This window comes from Mus musculus, chromosome 2 (assembly GCF_000001635.26).
Source record: "Mus musculus strain C57BL/6J chromosome 2, GRCm38.p6 C57BL/6J".
Lineage (NCBI taxonomy): Eukaryota > Metazoa > Chordata > Mammalia > Rodentia > Muridae > Mus > Mus musculus.
Window position 1 is genome coordinate 126,550,801 of NC_000068.7, and position 17,560 is coordinate 126,568,360.

The window sequence follows — 17,560 nt, forward strand, 5'->3', positions numbered from 1 at the left end:
GCCTGGATGAGAAGAGAGGATGTAAGTAGAAGAAAGAAAGTGAAAATAAATTCAGATTCGAAACTTAAGCCATTTGAAGCCTATCTAATGGCTGGATTTACCAGTTCCTGCCTAATTCCCGTTTCTAATTGAGCCCCTAGGGCCTCGTTTGCTTTCACCCGCCACTGAAAGACTGCCCGAGTGCAAAGTTAACCTGAGGGACAGGAAGAAGGAGAGGGAGGACATCTGTGGTGACTGAGCTTTCTGGGTAGAGAGCTTGAGGAAGATTCTTGGTCAGAAGGCTACACTGAAATGGAATGGAAGGACTGGCAAGATGGCTCAGCAGGTAAAGACGCTTGAAAGCTTGGTGACCCGAGCTGGGTCCCCCAATCCTACATAAAGGTGGAGGGAGAAAAACCAACTCTACACAAGTAGTCCAATGACCACCACACGCATGCCGTGCCATACAAGCATATTCACACGAGCACACACACACGTTTACACACACACAGAGACACTGGAATAATAAATAACTTCTTTTAAAGAGATGGGATAGGAAAAAAGAGCTGGCCCTGAGCATCACAGAGGGGAAAAAAACATACACACCACAATGGTTCATTAACCATGCTGTGGTCAATACTATTGCCTTCTCCTCCGGGATGATGAAAGCCCTCTACCCCCTCCCCCTCCGGGAACTGATGTAACCATTCGCTGGATGAAAACTAGACCAACAGTAGAAAGACAGTCTTGACACAGGAAAGGGCTGCTTGACGTGGTCCCGAGAATCTAAAAGAGGTCAGAAGGCTATGAGAGACATTTTTTAGTAGTGGAAATAAAAAGAAAATATGGACAGACACCCAGAAAATAAGAGGACAAAATGACACTGTGACTCACAGTGCTGAGAGAGTGGTTAATGACCTGGGACCAAACTGGTTCCTCTTTCATATCTCACATATTACTAGATATTCTTTAAGCATAATATTTTTATTAATTCTTTGAGAACTTCACACATACATACAATGTATTTGATCATATTTACCCCTAAATATTTCCAGATCCGATCTCTCTTCCAGACCCTATCACCTCTCCTTGATGCCCTCTTCCTTTTTCCAATAGATCTCAATTCAATTTGTACAGTATATACACTTATCTGTGTGTGTGTGTGTGTGTGTGTGTGTGTGTGTGTGTGTACAGTTGGGCCGTAGGGCCATCCACTAGAGCAAGGTCGACCTTCTAGGGACCACATCGCTAAAGAAAACTGACTCTCCTTCCCTCCTTAGCCCCTTCCAGGGTTTACACAGGAAACCACAGCTGCAGTGGACATGACAAAGAATCACCTAAACTTCCCTTTCTCCTCAGTGAACAAGCATGAAAGGATCATCTGAGAAGACCTCTGACGGTTCAAGACAAGTTATCTTACAACAATAATATGAATGAGCATGAGACAGAAGACTGTGACAACGAAGCACATCTTTACTTTACTTGGTAGCAAGCATGCTAACCTTGTACAGTACCACTACCTAGGGGCATTAATACATAGATCAAACTTCTTGAAGAAATGACTTTTGAGATATGCCATTATTTACTTTGTTTGCTTTGTGTGTTTTGGTAAATGTCGAACTGAGTCCACAATACCGTCGATGTTGGAAAGTGGCTCGCGTAACAGAACAAAATCTCAAAACAAATTAACAGGACCCCATTGCTCGAGTTCCGGAGTTCCCGAAACAGGCGAAGCTCACAAGAGGGGCTGGCAGGTGCAGCTGAATGCGACCACCTCTGGCGCTTTTGTTCAACCTTGAAACCTTCCCCACAGGAGACTGCCTGAGCAGAGAAGCAAACGTTAGAAACAAAGAGAGATCTAGCGGAAAGCCTCTGGGACCAAGGAGTGGAGGTGGGACTCTGAGTTGGCTGTGGCACCTGGTGCCCGCTATTAATAATAAGGCTGCGGTGCGTTTATAAGGTACTTGATTAAGCAAAGGCACTGCGCTGTGTGATAAGAATAACTAACCACAGCACCACGCCTTTGACCTTTTCAACGTGGGCTGTTTGCGCTAAGCGTTGTTTGCGGAGAACTAGATCTCATCTGACCCCAGACACTGAACACAAGTGCTGTGGCATCCTGGGCCACCCAGGCTGACAGGAGCGGCCCCCTGAGCGCACGAGGAGCCCCACGAGGGGGCGGGACCCACGGCCGTCCCGCCCGCACAGCGCGCCACAGGCACCTGCAGCCGAGCCGCCACCCGCAGTCGCAGCGCGTCCGGAGGCCGAGCCCAGTCGCCAGCTCCTGCTCTGCTCCTCTCCCGCCTGCCGCCGCGCTGCACGCCTCGAGCACTCCCTCGGCCCCGGCGGGGACCGGGGACCCCGCAGCTACCGCCATGCTGCCAGTGCTCTACACCGGCCTGGCGGGGCTGCTGCTGCTGCCTCTGCTGCTCACCTGCTGCTGCCCCTACCTCCTCCAAGATGTGCGGTACTTCCTGCGGCTGGCCAACATGGCCCGGCGGGTGCGCAGCTACCGGCAGCGGCGACCCGTGCGTACCATCCTGCGGGCCTTCCTGGAACAAGCGCGCAAGACCCCACACAAGCCCTTCCTGCTGTTCCGAGACGAGACGCTCACCTACGCCCAGGTGGACCGGCGCAGCAACCAAGTGGCGCGGGCGCTGCACGATCAACTGGGCCTACGACAGGGGGATTGCGTAGCCCTCTTCATGGGCAATGAGCCGGCCTACGTGTGGATCTGGCTGGGACTGCTCAAACTGGGCTGTCCCATGGCGTGCCTCAACTACAACATTCGTGCCAAGTCTCTGCTGCACTGCTTTCAATGCTGCGGGGCGAAGGTGCTGCTGGCCTCCCCAGGTGAGCTGCAAAACCGCCGGCCCTAACCCTGGAGGTGGGAGGATAGAGGCACTTGGTTTCGGGGTTGCAGTGTGGTGTGGGGCCGGGAAGCAGGAAAAGAGGTCAATTCCAGGTGTACGACGCTGATTAACAATCCTTATAATTCCTAGATGTAAAGTGGCCTGTCTTTCGAAGCGCTTCAGTCCTCCAATGCGGAGTCCAGATTGCGTATGATACCTAACACGGTGTTGAATACTAAACCACTCATTCTTACCTGTGTTGTTTAGAGATGGCAAGAAGAAGTGTGTATCCATGTTATGTGCGAGGCAGTTCCCACCCACCCTCAATGTTAACCCAGGGGACCGCTGTATATGCACAATGTTGTTTTTAATCTTCACAACTCATATCATGGGATTTCTATGTGCAGCCCAGAAATCCAAAGCTTCACGTGCAGTGTCTAAGGAAGACTTGGGGCTGTCCAAAGGGATCCACTTCTAAATCCATTCCTCCAATCAGAACTTAACACATTTACATTAAAATTCAGAGGGCCTTGGATGAGAACCGCAGTGGATCCAGCCCCTAGCTTTGGTAGACTTACAGTCATGGGAAAGTCGCTTCCCTGTCCCCGTCCTCTCTTTTCCTCAGCTCCCAGCAGTTAGTGTCTGAACAACACCCTTGCTGCTTCTCACAGTCAGTAAGGAGAGACCGGACCAGGAAAAAGTAAAAAGACATTAGTAACCATACAGAAGATGAGAGGATCCAACTCTTTGGGATGCCCATTGGTGCCAAATACTGTAATGGATGGTTTTAATATTCTGATAAATTAAAAATCACTCCTCCGTTATATGATTGAGGAAACATATAGAATTTTCCAGCCTAGCTCCGTCTTCAAAGCCCACGTTTCTTATACAGTGCCATCCTCTACACAGATGTATGCTTTAGAGCTTCAGAGAGTCAAGGGTCTATCTGCTCTGCCCTTCACTTCATAGCTCAGGAAACTGAGACAAACCAAGCAGTTTGCCTAGTGCCCTCAAAAGTCTAAATGCCCATTTACTTCTAAGAAACCAGGAAATGTATAAGCCTGCCCTATGTGACATAAAATACGTAATATGAAAAGCAGAGGCTTTGAAACTAAAGTTTATAAAGTAGAGAGATGGTTTTAAAGGCATCAAATAATGCAAAGGGCCCGGACCTTCGAAGATACTCCCAACAGTCTCTAAGGACTTCTCCCTCGGAACCAGGAGGCTGTCACGGCCTGCTCTGTCGCCAGCTTTCTCAGAACGAAGTTATGAATACAGTGACCTGTGTTCCACCTGAGGAAGCACCTCAACATCTGCTTAGACTCCCCTGTTCCACGGTTCCCCCAGTTCTTGGTGGTACCTTCATAGGGCTTACAGTTTAACCCACAAAGAGACTGAGGTTTAAATGACTAAGGAGTTTGGTTTTGTAAGAAAGTCAGAAATACAACTCCCTATATAGGTTGGGTATCCCTGATCTGAACTGCTCAGACCCAAAAGTGCCCAGATTTCATATATTTTCAGATTTTGGAATATTTGTGTATATACCCAGGTCCAAAGAGTTTACTTGTGTTTCAAATACACCATATTGCCCGAGCATGAAGGTAATTTTACCCAGTGCACTTAATAATGTTGTGCAAGAAACAAAAGCTACTTGCTGTGGTGTTGTGGAATCATGGTCACACCCAAAGAAAGAAAAAGAATTCTGGAGTGCTTTAACTTTCAAATTAGGGGTGCTAGGCCAGCTCATCCTGCATGTGGACAGTAGTGGCCTGCCTCAAGGCACCCTGTTCACATGGGGAATATACTAAAATCCCTACATTCAAATCAGACTTGGCCCTAACTTGTCAGTGGGCCCGAAGCCCCCACTAGCATTAAGATGGGACACAGTTTAAAACCAAAATATCCTTCTTTTTTCTGAATCCCTGAGATTTCTTTCTATATGACACGGAGTTGCCCTCTGACCTGAAATAGCTCCTGAGAGAGCAAAACAGAGTCCAAAGTTGCCTGTTCGGTAGCCGTGCCATGTGGCAATGTGCAAACTAACCTTTGAGAACAGCCACATATTTGGAAAACAGTTTTTTTTTTCTCCAATAACAGAGATACCTTTGTACATCATGCACTCTGACCTGGAGCCATCTCTGCGAAGAGAACCAGAGTCCAAAGCAAATGTAAATGCGCTGGAGTGGAAAAGTATTGTTCTGACTGACTCAGGATTGTATGTGTAAGGCAGGACCTTAGACAGACTGTAAGCCTTTCAGTTGCCTATGTTTGTACCCACAAAAAGAGACACTAGTGAACACAATAATTATCCGTTTAAAAGGCAGGTTCCAGAACCTCAGCCCTAAACTTCTGACTCGATAGGATGGTGATGGGACCAGACCAGCCCTTCCTCAGCTCCTGATGATCTGAGGACCGGGCTTTGAGATTCAGAATTCCATCTGTTTGATAGCCAAACAAACAGAGGCCTGGGAGAGGGCATTGCTTGCCCAGGTCTCTGTGACAAGGACCTAGAGACACATGCAGATTTTTCCTCCCACTTCCAAGACACTTGTTTATTTGATCAATCATCTGAGCTTGGCACAGAAAGGTGAATTAGTTTTGTCTTAATACTTAATTAGCACATATAATATTCTGACATTTCTGTTTACAATTTGTTTTTCCTATGCTGCGCGTGGTGGTGCACACCTTTAACCTCAGCACTCAAAAGGCCTCTGTGAATCCAAGGCTAACCTGGTTCACCTAGCAATTTCCAGGCCAACTAGGCTATGTCATAAGATTCTGTCTCGGGGAAAAAAAAATGTTGATTCTCCCCTTCTGCTCTGATGTCTGTCTGATGCCCCTTGTCCCCTTTCACCCACACACACGGCTTCCTTTCTGCATGTCACTTGTGTCTTTTTCCCCCACCCCCATCTTCAACTTGTTTTTCCTCTTCTTGTGATCCTGTACACACACTCATACACACAAACACACACACGCTACACATGCACACAAGCTAGAACCCGAATGTGAGAGAGAATATGTCATTTTTATCTTCCTGAGTCTGGATTGTCTCATTTAATACTCTTCAGTTCTATGCATTCTCTTGCAGATTGCAGATTGCAGATTTCTTTACAGCTGCATAAACCTCAATTGTGTGTGAGTAAGTTTTCATTGTCCGATGATCCAGTGATAAACGAGGCTGGCCCCAGTCCTTGCTACTGTGAATACTGTAGCAGCGAGCAGGGAAGTTTAGGTGCTCTGTGAGTTGGTGCCCAGGAAAGGTAGGATAGTAGTTCCATTTTAATTTTTGGAGAAAACCCCATATTCATAATGCCTTTATTGGTTTGCATTCACAGAAGCGGTGAATAAGGGTTCCTCTTTCCCCATATTCTGTCCAGCAAGAGCATGGCCCTTCCCAGGAATTTCTGGTTGTCTGGGAAGAGACAACTTCTCTGCTTCATAACTGGGATACTCTTTCGACCCTGTTATTTTCCCAGATTTTTCAAAAGAAGGGTATTAACAGGGTGGGTGATCTGTGTTAATATTGATAAGTCTCTTGAATGCACAAAGCCACTTTGGAAACAATGTGAGGAAAGGGGGAGCTAGAAACATTTTACTCCTGTCTCTTTGCTGTTGACTTCCGGATGAAGGTCAGTCTGCCTGGGGTGAGACGGAGTCTCAAAGTCACTTTAATTTGCATTTCCCTGATGGATAAGGCTGTTACATGCTTTTTGAAATATTTGTTGACGGCTTGTGTTTCTCCTTTTGAACCCCCCCCCCCCCGCCTCCCTCCCACCCCATCATTGTGTTAGTTCCTGTGTTGATTGACAGGGATTTGGAATATCTAAGTTTTGCAGTTGTTTACATATTCTAGATATTAGCCCCTTGTCTGAGGTGGCTAGTAAGGATTTTCTCTATCCTGTCGGCCATCTGTTTGCTCTGCTAATGATCTTCTTTGCTGTGCAGAAACTTTCCTTTCATACAGTCCCACTTGTTCATTCCTGCGACTTAATTCCTTAGACTTAATTTGTTAATTCCTGTGTCGTTGCTGTCCTGCTTAGAAAGCTCTTGCCTGTGTCTTGAAGTCTCTTCCTTCCTCACTCACACTGCAGTTTTCTCCAATGCTGTCAGTGTTTCAGGTTTTCAACTAAGGCCTTTTGATCCACTTTGAATGGATTTTTTTTTGAGCTAGATTAGAGATGTGGGTCTGGTTTCATTGTTTTATAGATGGATACCCAGTTTGTTTCAACACCATCTGTTGAACGGAATATCTTTTTCCAGCGTATTTTTATACCTTTGATAAAATTTTGGTGGCCACATCTGTGTGGGTTTATCCTTGAGTCCTCTGTCCCATCCTGCATGTCTGTGCTGTGGCAACCCCATGCTGCCTGTGTCACTATGGCTCCTCGGTGTAATTTGAAGTCAGGTGTTGTGAGATACCTCCAGCAGTGTTCTTTCTGCAAATAATTTACTTTGGTTATTTGTGGTCCTAGAGGGGTGAACTTAATTCTGTATTTTAAATTTCAGCTTTCAAGCTCATAAAAATTCTTGAACTTTTTGTTACAAAGTACATGTACATGGGGTGGAGAGGTGGGTCAGTGGTTAAAAGCACTTCCAGAGGACCTAGGTTCGATTCCCAATACTCCACATGGCAGTTCACAACTATCTGCAACTCCAGTCCCAGAGGATCTGATGCAAAGACATGTATATAAAAGAGATGTGCAGTGGTGTTTGTCTTGAGAATTAACCCAGCCAGCTTGACTTTTAGAGACTCTTAAGACTTAACAGGCTCAATACTTAAAAAAAAAAAAACCCTCCCAATTACTCCCTGGAAATTCTCTATATGTAAAGAAAATCAAGGCTCATGAACACTTGCCTAAGTTATCACTCAGAGAATGTGGGTTTTCTCTATTATGTACATTCCAGGAGCCTTCCCCTTGGCAGAGTATAATCTCATTAAACACATGAAAAAAATATTGTCTTCAGGAAGATAAACCTCTGTCACTGTTGAAGCTGAGGAAAGGCAATGTTCTTGGTGAATGGTTTTCACATCATGATCCAAACACAGAATATGGATAGAACGAGAAATCTCAATCTCATTCATTCTCTCTCTCTCTCTCTCTCTCTCTCTCTCTCTCTCTCTCTCCCCTTCCCCCACCGCCCCCCGTGATGTGTGGTGTGTATGTGGTGTATACTATTGGCTGCTTACTTCTGTCACCCTGCCTTGTTCCTCTGGAGTCATTTAAACTTGGAACTCATTGGCTGACAGCCAGTAGCCAGAGATATCCTCCTGTCTCCAGCCCCACACCCTTTTCTAAAGCCCTAGGGTTCTGGAGTGACTGTGACCACACCTGCCTTGTGTGTGGATGCTGGGACCCACACTCCAGTCTTCACACTAACACAGCAAGCATGTTTAGCCATGCACCCATCTCCCCAGCCCACCCATCGCATGCACCCCACCACCCAGCATGCACTGCTGTCTCTGGAGTATATTCCCCTCTACCGTGTAAACCAAGGAGGAGCTGACAGGTCTACTCCACAGCCTTCAAGCTTCACCTTTACCCGCCTGAGCTTTCGGTAAAGCTTGAGTTGCTCTGTCCACCAAGATGCACAATGATTGCCTTATCACTCCATCCCGAAGTCCACACACTTGAACACACACAGAGCAAGTCAAGAGAACACCCTCTTCAACAAGGCAAAGGTACTTCGTCAAAACTTAAACCACCGTGCCAAATGCAAAGACATTGGAGTTCCTAGTACCCAGCTATAATTTTATTTTGTGTGTCCCTGTCCATTTGTAGAAATAGGGTTACTGGCATGTCCCTGTATCACAGGGTTGCTGTGTAGTGTATGTAAGGATACCTTACAAAGCATTCTAAGCAAATGAAAAATGTAAAGCCTATCTAGGGATGACAGGCACAGCAGACGCTGTGATGTGCCTGTTGCCTCCCTCCAGCCTTGAGTACACCTTCCTCAGCTGTCAGGAGCTCTCAGCTGAGACGCTTTCCAGGGCCTGCTTTAGCTAAGGAGAGTTCACACACACACACATCAGTCTGAGGGCACTCTGTGAGTGAGCCAGTCTGAGTGGCTAACAGGAAAGTACAGAAGCAGAGGTGAGCTTCCTTAACTTACCTGAGACAATGCTGAAGGCCATGTCAGGCCCAGATGAGGCCCTGCTAGGGAGGCCACTGATGTACTGTTTTGGTTCAACTTCTCTATCAACTCTACTTTCCCTGGCCACCTCACAGGAACGGCCTCCAAGAGCGTGCCCTACACAGACTTCAGCTTCCCAGTCCAGAGGACCTCAGACTACGACAAACACAAGTATTTGAGGTTTTTGTGTCCTAGTTGGTTGTCATGTCAACTACATAGCTTACAGACAATATTCATACATGGAATTTTATATTTCAGTCTTCACGTCAGTAGCTTTAACTTAAGGGGGGAAGATTTTTCTAGTAAAGTGAACAAGACCCTGGAACCTCAAGGTGACACCCACCTAAGTCACATTGAGCAGGGGTAATGGCTATCCCTTCTGTCAAAGAAAAGGATACGGAACCTGCTGAGGGGGTGAGAGATCATGTTAAGCAGGTGGACTGGCCTGGGCAAAGGTTATTAAATGCAAGCAGGTTTAATATGGACCTCACATGGATGATGTGAACAGAGGCAGGGGGAGAGGACAGACAGTCAGCAATGGCATCAAAAAGGCCAGCAGGGAGGAGATTATGAGTTCCTCCAACAAGGAGAGTGGACTCCATCAGAAGGGATGTGAGGCCACCAGAGAACAGTGACTGGGGGCAGGGCCACTGGACAGTGAGCAGTGGTTATGCAGGTACACTGGAATCACTGGACAGTGGTTATGCAGGTACACTGGAATCAGAGAGGGGTTGACAGTGAGGAGACGGACTAAGAATCAATTCCTTGTTAACTTTAGTTCCAGGGAGTCCAATACCCTCTTCCAGTCTCTACAGACAGCAGGCATGCATGCAAGCAAAACATCCATGCACATAAAATAATAATAAGGAAGTCTTTTTAAATTTTATATATATATATGTGTGTGTATATATATATATATATATATATATATATATATATATATTTACTTCGGTTATTACAATTCCAGACAGGTCATTGTAAAAAGAGATTTCCTTTTATAGATAAAGGGCAGGAAATCAAAGAAGCAGGTGTGAAATAAAGTTTGCATACTAAGTCAGAACTTTTTTTTTTAAACTCAACCCGTAGAAAAATAGATTTGTTTGTGACACCTGAATTCTCGCATGTGATTCAGACTTTATAAAATAATGGCCTTTATGTGTGGTGTGTTCTGGAAATGCCTATCGGTGCTTCAGCGATATGCACTGAAACTGTTTGGGTTTTGCCTAATGCACGTTTCTGTGATGTCTTCTACGAACCATCAGCTGAGCTCAGGAAACCATCAGGACTCAACTTTAATTCTTTCAGATATTGGAATGGAGGTGGGGTATGAGTGTGTGTGTGTGTGTGTGTGTATCTGTGGGTGTGTTTGTGTGTCTGTAGGTATGTTTGTGTGCCTGTGTGTGTTTGTGTGTCTGTAGGTATATTTGTGTGCCTGTGTGTGTGTGTGTGTTTGCGTGTCGTGTGTGTGCTTTCAAACATATCAAGCTCCATACTAAAATGCAGAACTAGGGAGGCACATGCCTTTAATCCCACCACTGGAGAGGCAGAAACAGGTGGATCTCTGAGAGTATGAGGCCAGCCTGCTCTACAGATCGAGTTCCAGGACAGCCAAGACTATATAGTGGGACACTGTCAAAAAATTCCTAAGAATCACTTGTATTGACATATTTTTAGAAAACTATAGGTTGATGCAGAGCATCATGACGTTTCTGGGACTCTGTACCTGCCTAATCAGCTAACGTAGTTTGCTCGGATTCTTCTCACTGACTTAAGATCTACAAGAAGCTGTGGAGGAGGTTCTTCCAACCCTGAAAAAGGATGCCGTGTCCGTCTTTTACGTAAGCAGAACTTCTAACACAAATGGTGTGGACACAATACTGGACAAAGTAGACGGAGTGTCGGCGGAACCCACCCCGGAGTCGTGGAGGTCTGAAGTCACTTTTACCACGCCAGCAGTATACATTTATACTTCGGGAACCACAGGTAAATAAGAGAGGATTTCCTGGGTTCGGGCCTGCCCTGAAGGATCTAACCACTGGCCTAACCTTTTAAATATTGTTGCTCTCGGAAAAACTTATCGGCTAACTAATGCTTCGGGGAATTCAGATCTCACGGGAGAAATCTTCGTCACATGTGATCTTATTTCATCACAAGTGATGCCTCTGACCTTTCCCCAGCTCCACACACATCCAGTCAGTTGCTCTAAAACACAAAAACAGTTAACTAATAACTGGGGGTGGGGGGAGGGAGTTGAGATAAGGCCCTGAATGGGCTATTAGAAATGTTAATGCTTATTGTATTTTGTTCCTTTTATATCCAGAGTCCATCTATACTATGTGACCAACATAAAGGGGACATAGCAGAGGACAACTGTGGGGTGACACAAGAATGTCTAGGCTGATTTTTCCCATGCAATATTGATGAGGGGTGAGCCTGGCACGGGGCCTAAGACCCCGTATATCATCAGGTGCACACTAGCGTGTTGTAGACTACCAGAAAACATTGCAGTGTCTGCTACTTGAAACAAGCAATGTCCGTGTCACCATAGTTCAGGTTCTTCAAGGGGCTCAAAGACATCACTCATTCAGTTCTCTCCTGCTCTTGAATCCCCTCTCATGGCCTCAGAGACTTCCCAGGGCAAGAAGTAAGATGTCAAGACTCACCTTCTGGGCTAACTCCAAATTCGTACAATTAAGGTGGTAACACCCCCTTCCTAATTTGTGGAATAAATATTCAGAGTCTGCCTATCAAAAGCCAGGGAAACTGTTACCAAGATGTAAGAAGCTGAAGCCTATGGGATATGTGGGAAAGAGGGCAGGAGGCCAGGCCCACATGCTGATAGCAATGAGCCTTGTTATTATGCTGAGGAAATTAAATTATGAGTCATGCATGTATTCTCCATGCTAATTAATCAATGGTTAAGACCGAAGGTTCTGTTGTGCTTGTAGCTCAATCCCAGCCCACAGAATCTCTGTCCTTTGTTCCAGCAGGTCCTCAGTAGCCATCAGATAGATTGCTGTGGCTAAGCCTCAGTTTTACATGAATGTGGGCATCTCCATCTTAAACAGATAAGAAGGAGCTTGGCGTGTAAAGTCTATGCCAGGGACAAGCTGTGTATAATTTTTTTATTTATCAAAAATTCAAAATCAACATGCCAACACAAAGGTGGGTGTCCGGTGCATGCAGACACTGCCTTAATCCATTGGATGTCTGCCTTCATTTCATAAGAATAATAAGATGCTCAGATGAGACTGTAAACTTTTACTATAACTGAGATGAAATGAGTTTTTGCCTGGTGATAGGGAAAGCCAATCCTAACACCGGAAAGTGTGGTGAGTGTTTTGGCAAGGAAGTGGAAAACTCATGTTCAGGAGTGTTTCCTAACACTCCAAAAATTAATCCCGTAATTCAGCCTTGGTATTAGCAGGAAAACGGGGTTGCTGATGTTGATTTTATTGTTTGCTTTACCTGTGGATGAAATATTTTCATATTACTCTTATATAAGGTAATTAAATGAGTCAGTCCGTTTAAGCACTTGGAGAGCAAAATGTTTTCCCTATCCCTCAAGGAAAATCGGTAGCACAAAACGATGTAATCGTTACAAAATATTCTTCTTGATCGATCAGTGTAAAATCTTAAATCAGGAAAGCCCTAAAAGTACTCGAAGCACAGATGAATCCTTTTAAAAATGCAACTCCGACCCTTTATTACTCTTTTCTGTGGTGGACACGATTGGTCTTTTGACAGTTTCTTCTCTCTCCTAATGTTAGCATAGAGTGAGAAGTCACCATTGGTCCAGTGCCCTGTAGCACTGATAGGGGGATGACCTTGGAATTGTGTTTACTGTGATAGGTCGCTTGCGGACCACAGAACAAACTGTCTCGTGGGGCAGTGCATGGCTAAGTGCCTCCGAGACCTGCCTTCCTCCTCACGAAGTAGAGCTGCCCACTTGGGCCTTAAGCTCAAGCTCGGCCCCTAAGTGGGTAATATTCCATGAGAAGTATTGAAATCACACTTTTAAAAGAACGCCCTTTTAATTGTGCGAATTACTGTTAAGAAAATACAAGTGTGCTTAGTTTGGCACACTAAAGCTACAGTAGACACCACTTACACTTCTCAGATTGGCAAAAAGCCCAGTGTTAGCGCTTTCATTGGCAGGGCTACGAGGAAGCACTCCCATGGTTTACAGGCCAGGGGAGCGGGTTGAGTGGGGATCCCCCTCGTAACTGCCAATGTACTGCCTTCATCCTCAGATTACAAAGACATGGTTTGTTGTCCTGTGGCATCGTTTGTGGTGTGAATTGTCCTGTGAACAAGGTAATTCACAATGACGTCACCTGAATTAGCAAAACTATATAAACAAATCATAATATTCTCATATAACAGAAATGAGGCAGCGGGCAGAAGCAATAAATGGCTGCATACATGAGGGAGGTCTATAAATGTGAGCAGATCTCTCCCCCCTCCCAAAAAAGGGTGCCATACTTGTGTTTTGAATGGAATCGGCAAATACATATCATTACAAATCAAACAGACTCCTTATCAGCTTTGTTGTCTGAGGACTGGACACTGTCACTTGTTTTATCTCTTCAATTGAAATTTATGAAAATGCCTCGTGAACCCAGAGTGAGTAAGAATCCAGTCTCTTCAGATCAGTACTTTGTCACCCACCTGTCTCAGAACTCAGCAGACTATGCCTTGAGAATCAAACACAGCTTCACATGCTTTTAGGACAGGCCATTAAAAAACATACACACCCATGTCCAACTGCTCACCCCCCACCCACCCACCTTCATGGGATTCTCCCTGCATTGGTGTGAGAGAATTTTGTACACCAGCTCTCCCTCCCATGCATTTCTAGCATGGGAAAGGCCAACCTGACTCACCGATGCCTTCTCTTGTGTCTTTGCAAAGGTCTTCCAAAAGCGGCAACCATCAATCATCATCGCCTATGGTATGGGACAGGCCTTGCTATGTCGAGTGGAATCACGGCCCAGGATGTCATCTATACCACAATGCCCCTGTACCACAGTGCAGCGCTCATGATCGGCCTTCACGGATGCATCGTGGTTGGTAAGGTCAATTTCCCTACAGGTATCAGCAGTTGACACACAGGCATCTGCTCAAAGGGAAGGACAAAGCAAGCTACTTTCCATCTACCGGAGACAGTATTTACTTCCGCATTGACTCCAAAGCCTTAGGGGTCACATGACATGAACAAGCACCTAAAATAATTTCTATCTCCCTGTACCCTAATTGTTCAATATATCTAGGAAGACATTCTTCTGAAAGGATGTATGCCTTTACCCAGGTTGAAACACTAGGTCACTAGGTTCTTAGATTCTGTAAGTAGCTCTCCCGTGGCAGAAGCTTGCCTATGGTTGGCATCTGACTAAAGCTTCTCTCCACACTCTCCTTTTTTTTGGGGGGGTGTTTTTTATTTTTTGTTTTTTGGGGTTTGTTTGGGGTTGTTTTTTTTTTTTTTTGGTTTTTTTGTTGTTGTTGTTTTTGGTTTTTTGAGACAGGGTTTCTCTGTATAGCCCTGGCTGTCCTGGAACTCACTTTGTAGACCAGGCTGGCCTCGAACTCAGAAATCCGCCTGCCTCTCCGGCGATACTCTCCTTTCTTTATTTGTCCTTACTTCCGCAGCTTCCTTGTATTAGTCGTCGTCGTAGCTGCCCTTCTGTCAGCTCCTCTTTCCTTCTCAAACATCACCTTCCAAATAGGAGTTGGCATCGTCTGTCCGTCCCTTCAGGAGAACTTACATTGCTTTTCGTCATGGAGGTTTAGCCCCCTCTCCCTGTATGAGAAAACTATGCCTTATTCTTTCACTGAAGAAAATTAACTTGACTTTCCTCCCAGGTGATGCTTTATCTTAAATAAGCCATGAAAATAGACAGGTTTATTTGAAATAAAATATATAGCACACATAATAATGTGTGTGTGTGTGTGTGTGTGTGTGTGTGTGTGTGTGTGTGTGAGTCTGAGCCCTGGTAGAATAGTGTTAAAGGCAGAGCATTTAGAAGTATCAGGCCAGCCAGGTGTGGTGGCGCACAACTTTAATCCCAGCACTCGGGAGGCAGAGGCAGGCAGATTTCTGAGTTCGAGGCCAACCTGGTCTACAAAGTGAGTTCCAGGACAGCCAGGGCTACACAGAGAAACCCTGTCTCGAAAAACCAAAAAAAAAAAGAAAAAATAAAAAAGAAAGAAAAGAAAAGAAAAGAGAAGGAAAGAAAGACTTTAGACGTGTCAGACCATCTGATATAGCTGTCTCCTGTGAGGCTCTACCATTGCCCGGCAAATACAGAAGTGGATGCTCACAGTCATCCATTGGATGGAGCACAAGGTCCCCAATGAAGAAGCCAGAGAAAGTACCCAGGGAGCTGAAGGGGACTGAAGCCCCCATAGGAGGAACATCAATATGAACTAACCAGTACCCCCCAGAGCTCCTTGGAACTATACCACCAATTAAAGAAAACACATGGTGGAACTTGTGGCTCTAGCTATATGTAGCAGAGGATGGCCTAGTCGGTCACCAATGGGAGGAGAGGCCCTTGGTCCTGTTAAGGTGTTCTAGGCCCCAGTATAGAGGAATGCCAGGACCAGGAATGGGAGTGGGTGGGTTGAGGATCAGGGGGAGGGGGAAGAGGATAGAGGATTTTCAGAGGGAAAACTAGGAAAGGGGATAGCATTTGAAATGTAAATAAAGAAAATATATAATAATAATAATTTTTTAAAAAAGTGTCAGGCCATGCATGTGGAGCTTTTGAACACTGGGTTGGTTCCCTGTTAAGCAGTTAGAGAGTCTCCTCACTAACTCTGCCGTTCCCCTTAGGAGGGTGTGGAGAGATGATGGCTGTTCCCAGACCAACAAGAGTGTCCTTGCCAGACACTGGATTTGCTGATACCTTGCTTTTGAACCTCCAAAACTGGGAGAAATTATCTTTAGTTTAAGTTAGCGTGACTATGATGGGTTTTTTAAGAGCAGCTTGAACTAAAACTCTTGGTCCAAGCATCTGTTTCCCTCCTTAGTCTACTCGCATCAATCCTGACGTCCTTTGCCTGGCAGCAACCCCACCCTTCGGGCACAAAGCTGCTGAGCAGGAGAGCGTTTTACTGGGTCTTCAAGAACAGAGTGGTTTGGGGCCAAAAGCAGGCAGACAGGACCTTCAGCACCACACACTTGGGCCAGAGGAGAAAAGTCATTTTGAAAGAAAGTCTCTTCTCAACCCTAGTTGTTGGTATATTTAGGAGTAAAAATAAGCAAATAACATGGACAATGTGTGTGGGCTTCCTGATGCTACTATAACAAATTGCCAGAAGCTCAAAGGCTCCCAGCAATTCAGATCTGTGTTCTCATCGTTCTGGAGGTCAGAAGCCCTAAAGCCAGCTGTCTCCAGCCAGGCTGCATTCCCTCTGGATGCTGAAGATCCATGTCCTGGTTGTCTCCACTTTTAGAGGTTGCCTGAATCCCTTGGCCCATGGTCCCTCCTTTCATCTTCAGAGCATGCCCTCCAACTCCCCCTTTTACTTTTTCCCCCTCTTTAACGACCCTTACAACTAGGTAAGAAAATGATAGTCTGGGAAAATCTGACCACCTCCTGGTCCTCGGCTTAATCACATAACCGCATGCTTTGCCCCACAAGGTCATGTAGTCATGACTCTGATGGCAGTTCACTCTTTCTTCTATTCCTCCCTTCCCCATCCCCTCCCCATTTCTCCTCCATCCTTCTCTTCCCCCTCCTCCCTCCCCCTCCCCGGGGTTCCCCCTCTTCTCCATCTCATAAATCTCACTTGAGCACCAGATGATATTAGAATGATTCTCCATGCACCTTCTCCTCTTCCATAGGCTGGAGGCTCACACAGGTGATAATAGGTCTTCTTTATGCTTTGCATTAAATATATCAGGTGCTTAGCATGTCTTTGATTTAGTTCATTTTTAATTTCCTAATTGGAGAGGTGTTTTCTGTGCCTTTTCTGTAGGGGCTACTTTAGCTTTGCGGAGCAAATTCTCAGCCAGCCAGTTTTGGGACGACTGCAGGAAATACAACGTCACGGTCATTCAGTACATTGGTGAACTGCTTCGGTACCTGTGCAACACACCGCAGGTAACACGCCCCCATGCTTCAGTGTCTTTTCAAAATCAGTAAGATATTCAAGACTCCTGGGATCTCGCCGGGCCTCTGCTGGTCCATCTATCTCAGTTCTCTGTTTAATGATGGTTGTTGTCATAGTAACATGCCTGATGACACACTTAAAATAGAGACAGACCTTGACAGAGAACAGTGACTGTTAATTTTATTGCAATTTTTATTCTCTGTCTTGTTACATGGTTTTGCACCTCTCCCTTCCCAGGTCCTATTTCCTTCCTGCTTATGAAAAGCCACAGCCAGCCCCCATTTGAGTCAGGCATCCCTCTCCTGACTCTGTGTCTGCCTCTCATGCAGCATGTGTGTTTCTTGCCTCCCACCTTCTCTGGACTATGTGACTTTCTAATAGTCTTGCCTCCTCAACATCCCTTACCCTCCCTCCCTCCCACCAAAGCCATTTAGAAAACTTTGGCTTGATGCTATTTAATGAGTAAATCTACCCCCAGC

At 45.6% G+C, this 17,560-nt stretch overlaps 1 protein-coding gene across 1 annotated transcript in view; it reads left to right on the plus strand.

Moving 5' to 3' along the window:
* The first annotated feature begins 2,223 nt into the window (after positions 1 to 2,223).
* Positions 2,224 to 17,560, plus strand: part of Slc27a2 (solute carrier family 27 (fatty acid transporter), member 2) — a 35,220-nt gene continuing 19,883 nt past the window's right edge. Inside the window, exons 1-4 of the mRNA NM_011978.2 lie at positions 2,224 to 2,832; positions 10,737 to 10,946; positions 13,878 to 14,036; positions 16,947 to 17,071. Of these exons, the coding sequence (NP_036108.2) occupies positions 2,355 to 2,832; positions 10,737 to 10,946; positions 13,878 to 14,036; positions 16,947 to 17,071 (972 nt within the window). The 5' untranslated portion in view covers positions 2,224 to 2,354. The remainder of the gene's footprint in view (positions 2,833 to 10,736; positions 10,947 to 13,877; positions 14,037 to 16,946; positions 17,072 to 17,560) is intronic.